The sequence below is a fragment of the Orycteropus afer genome, unplaced genomic scaffold (genome assembly GCF_000298275.1).
Source record: "Orycteropus afer afer isolate SDZICR_OR568_19922 unplaced genomic scaffold, OryAfe1.0 scaffold00198, whole genome shotgun sequence".
NCBI lineage: Eukaryota > Metazoa > Chordata > Mammalia > Tubulidentata > Orycteropodidae > Orycteropus > Orycteropus afer.
The window spans coordinates 5,710,238-5,722,999 of record NW_006921785.1 but is presented as its reverse complement, the minus strand read 5'-3'; the positions used below and the strand labels follow the sequence as shown (position 1 = coordinate 5,722,999).

Genomic DNA, 12,762 nt, shown 5'->3' with positions numbered 1-12,762 from the left:
GGTATCACTTCTTCTCTGAATGTTTTATAGAATTCTCCAGTGAATCCGTCTGGGCCCCACTGAGAATTCTTGACTTGTCAGATATCATCCCTCCCTTATCCCTGTGAAATTAAAAACAAAAACAAACAAACAAACAAAAAAATAGCAGAACATACGTTCCCTGCACTCAATGTCCTTTCCTCACTAGAGGAGCTATTATTATTATGGATGCTATTCTGAAAAAAAATTAGAACTATTAAATCATTATAGATTTAGGATTGGAGAAAGAGAAGCTATTAAAGAAAAAATAGGAGTAGTATGGAAACACTAACTCGGGATAAAGCTCCCTAGGCAATTCATGTAGTTATGACTCCTTTTCTGAAAAAATGTCTGTGCCTGGATTGTCTAAATTTTCTGATTTTAATTTGTGTGAGGTTTTGAAGTTTCACTTTAGAATTTTTAAAAATAAACATTCTCTCTTAGAATCTAAATAGCAAAGGGAGATTTATGGTGCTGTTATCAATTCACACAGTGGTTCAGAGAAGAACTGAAGAGTATTGTGGTACTTTGAAAATAGGAAATGCCTAAACTAGATGCTGCAATTCCCAGAGTGAGCATGTTTAAAGGGTGATGGAGTCTGGGAAGGCAATGGGCCTGGGAGGACAGGCAAGCAGGATACCAAAGACTGCATTTGCCTATTTGAAATATTGCTTTATGTCAGCAAGAATATGGGAGAAAATTCTTAAGTTTATAATCTAATGCTACACATCTTACTGCAGCCAGGATTAATAACCCAAAAAGGAATATGTAAGCACTATGGTAATCTTGGGAAAATCTAGTAACCTGCAGTTATTTATTATTCAGTTTGTGTATCAGGATATATTCCCAAGGTACAAATAATCAGTATTTAGAGATAACACACTCTATTTATACATCTGAAGCCATCTCTCCTCAGGGTGAACCAGAGTAAATTTATGAAAGGCAATTGCTTCCATATTGTGGAAGGAATCATCTTAGCAGCTGGCACTTAAAAAGTATGCCAAGTTGCTGTAGGAGCCAGGAACTCTCTGGGGTCTGGAGGAAGCAAACTGCTGGAGGTGCTATAGGGATCCTGCTTAAATAGCACTGAAATGCACTTGTCAGGAGTCTTTTCGTCTTCTCTCTTAAGTATTATAAGAAGTGAGATATATTTGTTTTTGTATCTCAGATTACTGGGTTTGATAAGGCAAATCCAGTTTATTTTAGTGGTGAATACTAATAAAAGAAAAATTCTTTACATATATTACATGTGTATATAATTCTATTTATATTGTACAATGTCATTTAAAAAAGCCTTCCATGTAATTTCAGGTTACGTTTAGCAAGAATGAATGAAGAGATGCGGGAATCCGAAGGACTTTATGGACAGCCAGGTCAATATTCTACTAATAACCATACTGAAATGCAGTATAAGAAATGCATTCAGGAATTTATCAGTTTACAGTTGGAAGATTCATAGTTCTTTAACAAACTAACTTAACACCGTAGAGTTTTTATAACCTACTTGTAAATTGGGTGTTTCTAGCTGTGTACTGTACTTACTGAATTCTTGAGTGGCTAATTGCCAGATTGTTAAAAATCTACCACTATTCCTATCACAGTACACATTTACACACAGTATTTAACTTCTTGGCTGCTGACTTCCTTTACCTGCTGTACAGATGTCTTCCATATACATTCCAGTGAAATGAATGGAATGAAAATGTGTTCTTTATATACTTAAAGCAGCACAATAGGTGTTTTATTTTTGAAATTCTTTTTAGCTGTCAAGTGAATATAATAATAATTTCCTTTTTGTCATTCAGGGAATTTCTATAAATTGTGTTCAGGGAAAAAACAAATCATCATATGTTTGGCATAGAAAAAGTCAATATGGAAAATACCAAGAAAATGTTTATTGAATTAAGAGTTTTATACTCCAATCTAAAAATGAGTTGAATGTTTCAAGTAAAAGGTTACCAGCAGGGTAAGAAGTCCGCAATGAGAATGAAATTAGTTTAAAAGCTAGAGGGAAAAGGTCTTATTCAGTCTTGTAGCTTTGTTCCAAGCAATGGTGTCAAATATCTATTGGATAACTGGAATATATTTAGAACAATATTTTGTGAACTTGATGGCAAAGTAGACTTACTCTTGTTAGAGAAATTTCAACTCATGATCAGCTTAACTTTCAGTTTTGATTAATTTTCACCTTTGAGTCAAGATATCAAGAAAAGAAAGAAATACTGCTGATCAGATTCCTCTCTTTGATGGAATGGCCAATCTTCTCCAAAAGGAGAGTCATTGGGCCTCTAGTTTCATAAGTTGGAATATATGAATCACTAATTTATCTGTTTTAAATTTATATTCATACTAGTGAAAAACTTTGAAGAGTTCATGACTAAAATCCTTGAGAATGTTCAGTTTGCAATGAACATATTTGAGTTTTGTTTTCAATGAATTTCAACATATTATTTCTATAGTGGCCTGGTAATATCTTTACTTCCTGTTTAAGTATGTGATAGATTCTCTGTACTTTATGGCTGCATTTACTTTTCTTTTTAACTAGATTAACATATAATTAAGGTAAATGTGAGGCCATTCATTTCTCAGAAGACTGTGTTTACTATTTCTTTTTGGTCTGACTTAATAGGGAACAAGTAAGAACTTTGAGAATAGAGACACTTTGGCTAGATACTTCTAATCTAGGGTGCCCCCCTTTAATCCTATGGATCATACTGACTCCTGATACACCAAGATGTAAGAGTGCTGATTAAGGGTGAAGTTTCAGCATTCATTCTGGATTTCACCAATTTATTTTAAACTTGAATGTTAGATTTTCAATAAGTTATAATTTTGTAACAGATAAAATTAAGTGATAGCATTACTAGGCCATTTTCGAGGCCTTTATGTTTAAGCACTTTAAAATAAAAATTGTTCAAAAGAGATGAACTGATATTTGTGAGATAAGAGTGAACTTCAAGATTTTAAGTAATTTTTTTCCCCTGAAACTTTAAACTTAAATGTTTGGTCAGCTGGTCTTTCTTTAAGGTGTTTGCTGATGAAGTTACACCCAAGCGATTAGTCAGAAGGTCAGTGGTTGACTTCTCTCTGCAGTTCGGAAGCTTGAAGGGATAGGGCCTTCTATATTCTTGTCACCTCTAGTTTCACTCAAATTGCTTGGGTTTCTGCTGCCACTATTAGGAGCATTCAGGTATCTCTTTCACTGTCATTTATATCTAAATTAACACCTACTCCTCATTTATCAACTGTCTTGTTATGTGACATTTTGCATTTACGACAATAGTAAAAAAATCTACTATCCAACTATTTTGCATATGAACTATGTACATCTAAACCAAACTCACTGCCATCGAGTCAGATCCGACTCATAGTGACCCCTCCTTGGGTTTCTGAGACGGTATCACTGCGGAAGTAGATTGCCCAACCTTCCTTCCGAGGAGTGGCTGGTGGGTTTGAACTGCCAGCCTTCTGGTTAGCAGTCAAGTGCCTTAGGCACTACACTACCAGAGCTCCTTATATACGTTTAGCAGTAACAAATGCCGAGGGGCAAGGCAGAGGGTATCGCTGGCTGTGATGGTTAAAGTTATATGTTAACTTTGGTGGACCAAATGCCACATATCTTTGTGGTTTGGCAGCTGTGTAGTAATGTGGTTTGACAGTTATGTAATGATGTAGTCATTATCCATTTTGTGATCTGATGTCATCCTCCATTTTCGTATAGCACCAATTTTTGCATAACAACCTGGTCTTTGGAACCTAACCACGTTGATAAGTGAGGAGTGGGTATATGTATAAGTATATGAATATATACTCTCTGTTCATCAGTGAAAAATAGTTTTTCCTATTTATTTGAATGAAAAATTTAAAAAAAAATCTTCATTTTAAAACAGACTTTCCCACCACTGTCAAATTCTAGTTTAGAGGTTAAAAAATACATCAGAATTCTAGATATATCAGCAGAATAAAATGAAATTTTGATCCATTTGAGGATCATATAGATAATTATATTTTCAACTCATTTTGAGGACTGAACAGTTACAAGAGCTCTAGTGGTATAGTGGTTAAGAATTCAGCTGCTAACCAAAAGGTCAGTGGTTCCAACTCACCAGCCACACTCCACAGGAGAAAGATGAGGGGTCTGCTTCCATAACAGTTTATAGCCTTGGAAACCTTATGAGGCATTCTACTGTGTCCTATAGTGTTGGCATGAGTTGGAACTGATTTGATGGCAGTAGTATTTTAGTTTGTTTATTTAGTACTTAACAGGAGAATAAATTTTATAGTTACACAGGTGATGTTGTAAAATGGCACAGCAGTTGCTCTCTGGCTACTATTCCTTTATGAGTTTTTGGGGAGCAGATATGTTTGTGCAGGCAGCAGCTCATTTTTTTCCCCTATGCATTTTACTTTAAATTTTTCTATCTTTGAGTTTAGTTGATTGTTTTATAGGGATACTTTGTTTTCCCTAGCAATAGAAAGAAAACCTCAGCTTTCTAGGAATTGTTTTTTCTCTACATTTTATTTATTTTATTGTTGTTGTTGAGAATATACACAAGAAAACATGCACCGATTCAACAATTTCTACATGTACAATTTAGAGACACTGAGTACATTCTTCAAGTCATGCAACCATTATCACCATCCTTTTCTGAGTTGTTCCTCCCTTATTAACGTAAACTCACTGTCAGTTTGATCCAATATGATCTTAAAAGAGCATAGTGCTCAAGACAGACGGTTTTAATAGTTAAGCTAAACTATTGTTTGGTTTTAAGATGACTTCAGGGGATATTTTTGGTTTAAGGTTTAAAATTATCTCAGGGCAATAGTTTCAGGGGTTTATCCACCATCCATAGCTCCAGAAGGTGTAGGATCCATGAAAATTTGAAGTTCTGTTCCACATTTTCCCCATTTTGGTCAGGATTCTTCTGTGGAATCTTTGATCAAAATGTTCAGTAATGGTAGCTGGGCACCATCTAGTTCTTTTGGTCTAATGGCAAAGGGGGCAGTTGTTCATGGAGGCATTTAGCCACACATTCCATATCCTCTTCCTATTCCTGACTTTTCTACTTCCTCTTTTGTTCCAGGTGACTTGAGACCAATTATTGTGCCTTGGATGACGGCTTAACAAGCTTTTAAGACCACAGGCACTATACAACAAACTAGGAGGTAGAACAGAAGCACTAAACATGTTATTAGGCCGACTAGCTGGGATATCCCATGAAACTATGACCCTACACCTCCAAAACAAGGCACCAGATCCCATTAGGTGTTTGGCTGAACACAAGCAGTCTGAGCAGCTACTCTTTTATTTTCTTTTTCAATTTGTCATTGTTGTAAATATATCGATCACATGACTTTTGCCAATTCAACTCTTTATAGATATACAACTTACTGACAGCAATTACAAAATCAACTGGGTCTAGGTAGTTTTTTAAAAGCAGGTATTTTAAATCTTGATAATGAAGAGGCCTACCATTGAAAAAGACTCATATATAATCTCTGGTAGTCATGGACCTAGTCCTAGACAACCCAACTTCTAAACTTTCTACTAACCATAAAGGCCCAGGACTCACAGTTTTTTATAAGGGGAAATAGGAACTCACATTTTCTGGTAGGAAGATATGTCCTTCTTTATCAGTTCCTACAACTCTCAGGAGGCCTAGCTGGATGAGTCAAATGTCACACGCTGCTCTCAGTTGTTGGAAATCAGTTTGGTGGTTCCCACAGTCTCTGTCTCCATGACTCCACTTGATGGCTGGCAGAGTTTCTCAGCCAGTTGAGAATGACTGCTTTCATAATCTAGTTATAGAAGTAGTGGGCAAAGATTGGAAACCTCTGATCAAATTAGTTATAAAAAAGAATGCTATTACCAACCCAGAAGGGGCAAGATTATATAATGACAACCTGGAGGTAGGGGAAGGGTCACACATGCTGCTATCCCTTTGATTGAGTACATTTCAAGAGCAAAATCTTGGATCATCATAACTGCCACTGCAGTGGATATTCTGTATACCAAAAATTGAAAACTATCAGTGGAAACACAGCCAGTATGCATTTTAAAACTCAGAACCGCCCATGCACATATGAAAGTTAACTATCTCAAGGGAAATGGGATGTGGTGTAGTACTTCAAAGGATATGTAACAAATATTGGGTGATTAGATGTTTACTGTTTATAATAAACTGTTAAATGTATTTCTGTGAACATTCCAGGAGGGAGTATTCTGGGTGGTGGTTTATGTTTTTCAGTGTAGACAAATTATATTTGGTTTGGGAAGAAATATAAAAGATTAAATTATATTTAAAGTGTAAAGAATTACATTGAAGTCCAGTTGTGTTAACTATATTAAATATCATAGTAACTATTGTTATTATAACATTTACTATTTGACAGCACATTTTAAGGTCTAAGAAAGGTAGTATTGACAGTGCATTAATTAATGTTAGTTATTGTTAGAAACTGAATGTTAACACAGAGTTTGTTTATGTATGAAGGTGAAAACTTCTTTTTGTATTGTATTAACTCTTTTTAAATGTATTCAGTCAGTGAAATCAATGATTTAGTGTAGTAAGTAGCACCAACACTTTACTTCAAGGAAGCATTTTAATTCAACAAATGAAAGATTTTGTTATTTGTTTTGCATGGTACAATGGTTCTACTAAAATGTACTTGTGTAATAGGTACTAGATGATTTAAACACAAAAACTGGGAAACTACAAAAAGAAAAAAATCCCATAGCTTGTTCTACAAAATATGCATTACTAATAGTAGAAGCCATATATTGCCATTGTACTGTTGTAACACTTGAGAATGCTCATCTGGTGCTATCTGTAAACTACTGGGTATTAGCGTCTGTTAGATCCTTCTTCCTGATTCTTCTTGAATGTATAATGTGTGCCTTTTCTGTTAGTTTTGATGTTGAATGGTAAAATCAGTGTGGTATTTTTATATTATTATAATTCTGCACTTTATACTTTCTTGGAAAGTAAAATTCCAGATTCCAGTTTAAATAGTATTTAAATATATATAATGTTTACAATAAATATTTTAATTCAACATCTAAAAATAAGAAAAATTTAAAAATACTTTGTATAGTTTGTTGATTGCTATTTAATGCTGCTTCCTTCTCAGTTTATTTTATATCTGTGAGAATGGCTAAAAATGGGAACAGATTATAGTTTGTCTTTTAATGTGACAGCAAACACTTAAGAAATAATGGCCAAGATTGGGTCACCTTAGAGTTGCTGCAGTATGTCAATTCTGATATTTATTGTTTCAGTAACAATTATGTGAGATAGAGATTACTCTCAGCCATCCTATTAAGATCTTCTTCTTTTTTTAATAAGTTAGAAGTAAGCCTAATTGATTGAATCAGGTCACCAAAAATTTCCAGAACTAAATGAAGATTATGTATAGATTTTAAAAATTGTTTTTATATACACTAAATATTAAAAGACACTAAACATTAAAAGAATTAAAAATTTTTCATTGAAAATCTTGGGTATGCTGTTAAACCTTTTCACTAGATCTTTACCCCTCTCCCTCAACTTTTTTTGAATTCTGTACCTTTTGTTACGACATCTTTTACCTCAAAAATTTTGCTTTTTAAGAGCTGATAAAACTTACTGCACTATTAACAACAACTGTCGCAATTAATTTGTTATAAGATGGATGCAAGGTATGTTACAGAAAATAATTATAAAGTCATGTGGCAACAGTAATCATCTAAAGTAGCATTTGATGGCCTAAATCTTGAGAACAGTATCATGCCAAGCTTCTGTATAAGCTAAGGTTAGCAGGAAGCACTCATGATGAGTAATTCATCTTAAAAATAAGATTTTATTTTACACAAATCCTTTGTCCAAGGAATTAATCTGTATGTGTGTATATATTTAGTTTCTCATAGCAAGAAAAATAGTATTCCATATGCTATAATACCAGTATCTATGACTTCTCTACAAACATATTTGTACATATATACTATATATTAAACACAATCTTGTTCATTACTCATAATTTTGCAGATGCCTTTAGTATATATTCTCATTTTGTCATAGCATTCTTATACAGTCTACAGTAAACAAAAATTTTCTGTTTGTGAAACTATGATTTTGTCATTTTCTATTCTTTATTATTTTATAAGCTTAGTAAGCAGCAGTATGTCTACCAGTGAGCTCATTAGTTTTAATGAAGCATTAAAGTTTAATTAAAGAATCACTGTTTCACATGCCATTTAAATTAAAATGACTTTCAATTAAAAGATAATATGAACACAGGAAGCTTTTTTCCCCTCACCCTGATTATCAGTTTGCCTTGTAATAACTTGCATCCATCTAAAATACTAGTATTTAGTTTTGGTCATTTCTTTCGGCCTTTATCAAGGGGAGTATTTAAAGAATGCTTTGTTTACTATACCTCATTTAGAATGACTTTGATTTCTCACATGTTAATAAATGTATTTCTTTACATTGCTTTAAAACACTTGCATCTTTGCTCTTTTCTAACTCTGAACTTTCCTCTGTGGCTGCATCTGAGGTGCTTTTTTCAGGTATCGTTTTGTTTTTTTTTCTTTCAATGTACATTTTTCTGGCGTTTATATTTAGTTGATCTTTTTTCTTTCTAAAAATGCTCATCTGAACATATTTTAATGTAATTAATTATGAACTCGTTTCTAGTCATAAAAATGAATGCTGTTTATTAGTAACGTAATTGTATACAATTTAAAAAGTGTCATTTTATTTTTATGCAGGTGATGAAACATACCAGGACATTTTTCGTGATTTTTCCCAAATGGCGTCCAATAATCCAGAAAAACTAAATCGTTTCCAGCAAGATTCACAGAAATTCTGATTTTTTTTTAATAAGGAGAAAACATTAAATCTGATAATTCCCTGATATGTGCAGCTGAAAACTCACAAATTTTTATTGCTTTAAGTCTACCTTACTTAGTTAATTTTGGTAGATATTGAATAGTTAGAAAAAGGTACCCATTCATTGATATTTTTTATAAATTATAGTATAGATCTCTAATAGCAAAGGAACGTACTTTAGGACATGCTTCCTCCCCCCCCCTTTTTTTTTAAATCCTGTTTGATAGGCTGTTTTGTGAAGATAAAAGTGAAGTCTAGACTTCGACCATTTCTAGGTTAGATTAGAAGATGCAAGGGGCTAGGCAGACTCTCTTCTTTGCCAGTGGCCTGTGGCCCATTGATTTCTCCATGCATGCTGCCCGCATCATTCAGTCAAGCACATCTGCATTGTTGGAAGTCAGCTGTCCGGCCTGCCTCAAGAATCTGTCTTTTTAGCTTTCCATTGATAATTTCATGGTTCAGAATTAGTGTTTTAGTGTTTTTCTTTTTTCCCATAGACTAGCTGCCATACACATGATGTGTTATTTAATTATTAGAAATAGATAATACGTTTTCCCTCATTTACTCAGAAATGCAGTTATCTATCTAGATGTCAACTAATTGTCCCATACTTAGCATATATATAATGGCTGTATGGGTAGACATAGTTCAGTCCTTTAGATTTATTCCATTTTATGAAGAAAAAAGCCCCAAAACATTTTTTTAATCACCAAAAGAAACTGAGTTGTAGAAGCTGTAGTTCTTCATTGTTGGGTTGATTTTATGAAAGCTTGCCAAATTTATTGAGATAATAAAACTGTGCTTCAAAGGTTACTTGAATGTTGCAAAATTATGCTTTCATCAAAATGTGACTTTCAAAGAAAAGTTGATTTATAACATAATATAAGACATTTTTATATTTTAAATTGCCCTTTTCAATATACATTTTTGCTGTCGTTCCTAGTGAAAGAAAGATCTGTCTAAAGGAGGACAACATCCTATGGTTTTCATTGTTTATACAGCAGTAATTCACTTTTTAATTTTTTTTCCATCCTCTGTGCCTGTGTTGTACACAGTGTCAATTCTTTTTAATTATATCATCTGTATAGCTGTAGTGTTTAGTTACATGAATCACAGACCCTTTAATTCCAAAACATTATGGATATACTTATTTACCATCTACCAGTATGCTACCAGTTCGTCTGATTCCAGCTTTGACTGTCTTGTCACAAGTGCAGGATAATTATAAGTTGCCTTATGTTCTTTTCTAGTATAGTCATTCACTATAGTTAAGTTTTATCTTTTACAAATTATGTATATATTACTACATAGTCATTCTAGTAAGAAGAGATTTTAAAACTTGGGTTATCAAATGAGTAGAGAAACTATTTTTAATTGGATAGTTAGTAAAGTTTCTAACATTTCCCCCGATAAGTAGGGTTTTATAAATTAATTAAGTATGAAATCAAAATCTATATAAACAGAAATTACACTGAAATAAAATCATACCACAGAAAAGCCTCCATAATTTGTTTGGCCACATTGCATATATGCAATGCTTATTTAGCAATAGTCACTGTACATAAGAATAAGGATAAAAATACATCTTACATATTTGTGAATTATTTCCAAGGGCAGGCTAAATCTAAAGCATTGTATTTTAATTACAACAAAAACAGAGACATTAAACGTTTCCTGTTTAACCTCAAAGTAGTCACGAGTCATGGAGTTTTAGGTATTTTACCTAAGACAAAAGTTTGGTTTGTAACATTTTTATTGGAGTGTATGTTGAAATTAATTGTCCAAAATGCTGAAGGATAAAGAAACATGTTAAAAACAAATGAATGAGAGAGAGAGAGGGAGAGAGGGAAGAGAAGTGAGCCTCACTTTTCCTGTCAGTGCTTACTCTTGTTTTCATCCTAGGACTTCAAGAGCTCTAACTTTTTCATTCTGAGGCAGCCTAGGCAGCTTTCCTTTTGGATCCAGCTATTGGTGCTTCACATCACCCTTGGGATCTCTGTGGTAGGGAAGGGAATTCCTTATGAAGCTTTCCTCCTCTGGCTTGCTTGAGTCATGAGTTGCCCATGTGGCAGTAATTAGTGTTTACTCAAATTTCATGGTTAGAGGTGTATTTGAAATGCCCTAAAGATGATCATGGCTCTGCATCTCCTCAGAGAAGCTAAACCTCTAGTAGTGTGGGGAAGCTGGCCATACGAAAGATCTATTTCTGACTTGATGTTTTTGAATAATCTGAGATGTAATTTGGACTATTTTGGCAGAAATGGAGTAAACAGCAAGTCTTTGAAGTAAATTAATAATTACTGAGTAGCTACAGGGTAAGGTGGTTTTTGATGAATTTAACTATGTCAAGTAATAACTTTAGCTGTATAGTATATATCAAATCTGAGTTTTATGCTGTGAAATAGTCAATGCATTATGGGAAATTATCGTGTAAACAATGTTAATAATACTCTTGGGCTTCAGAAGTCAATGTATGTGATCACCCTTTGTCTTCTTTGCATAACTGATCTACTGTTACTAGTTTCTGATTCCTTATCATTATTCTGTTAGTTCATTAACTTAAAAAATTATTTAAAAAAATAGTACTAAATATAAAGAGTTCATAAAATACAGTTTCATGTTAGAACTAGATTAAAGGTAACTGAGTCATTATTTGTAATGCTTCATTGCAACACCATATGTATGTTTAAGATTCTAAGGTTTTAAAAATTACCTTTGGTACAATCCCTTGAAATTCAGAAATTTTAAGGGATTCACTACATTACAGTGTTTGCATAATTTACACTGGTCTTCATTGTAGATTTTAATGAACTCACATGTTTACTTTCAAAAACATGCAGATTTAATTTAGAATGTGTACTTTAGTTCTTCGTGAATGTATCTTGAGAAAAAAAAAATACCTTCACAGTCTGGACAACTTCAGTTTATGGTATGTTAAGCAGTATTTTAAAAATAGAATTTTATGCATATAAAGTATATGGTCACAATAAACCATATTGTATTCAAGACTCAATTTACTACCTGCTTTGAATAAGACATTCCCAAAACACTTTTAGGTTGTCAAATTAACTTTTCTATTTGATAGTACTTTCGACCATGGACATGAGCTGGGAAAATGACGTATTTGTATAGAATTGTATGCCCAGAGTGACTTCAGAGCTACATACAGTGGTTAGAGCATTAGACTGGTAGTCACTGCCCCTTTTGGATTCAGGACTCTTCATAAATAAAATGAATGGGATGAGAAAAGGTGAAAATACAATATCCATTTGTATACTGTTTTTCTGTTTACAGTGTGCTTTGACATTACTTTTATCTCACCTGATTCTTGCAGTAGGACTTTGAGATCTTAATCTAGGAGTTCTAGCACCGTCTGCTTCTCTGAGCCTAGTTTGCTCCTCTTGTTTTACAAAGGAGGTCGCTGGGTTTGCTAGTTGGTGGCAGAAGTGACCAGAACCCAGGTCTGACTGACTGCTAGTCAGGCATTTTCCTAGCATCATGAAGTGGGTTGAAACCATTATAAAACAGCAAAATCTGATAATGACTGCAAGCTTTCCTGTGTCTTGATAACAAAGATTCCAAATATTCTGAAGAACTTGTATGTAATATTACCTTAAAGGAATAGATTAGGATTTGAAGACAAATTTTACATTTTTTGTAGTTGCAAATATTGACAAAAGTAAAACATAGTACAAGTAATGCTAATTAACTATATACTTAAAATTTTTTTGATGCTTCGAAATGATAGATAAAACTAAAAGCAGCTCAGATTCAGTTTAGTTGAATTCTGACATCTATAATAATAGTTTTGTGGACATAATTTTCTCTTTACAGATATGTATCCACTTCCATGGACTAATGGGGAAAAAGCAGT

The 12,762-nt window shown here is 33.5% G+C and overlaps 1 protein-coding gene across 1 annotated transcript in view; it reads left to right on the top strand.

The window, feature by feature from the left end:
• The window catches only part of ACAP2 (ArfGAP with coiled-coil, ankyrin repeat and PH domains 2), a 167,578-nt gene extending 158,710 nt beyond the window's left edge, over positions 1-8,868 (top strand). Inside the window, exons 22-23 of the mRNA XM_042781941.1 lie at positions 1,330-1,391; positions 8,768-8,868. Of these exons, the coding sequence (XP_042637875.1) occupies positions 1,330-1,391; positions 8,768-8,868 (163 nt within the window). The remainder of the gene's footprint in view (positions 1-1,329; positions 1,392-8,767) is intronic.
• The last annotated feature ends 3,894 nt before the right edge of the window (positions 8,869-12,762 follow it).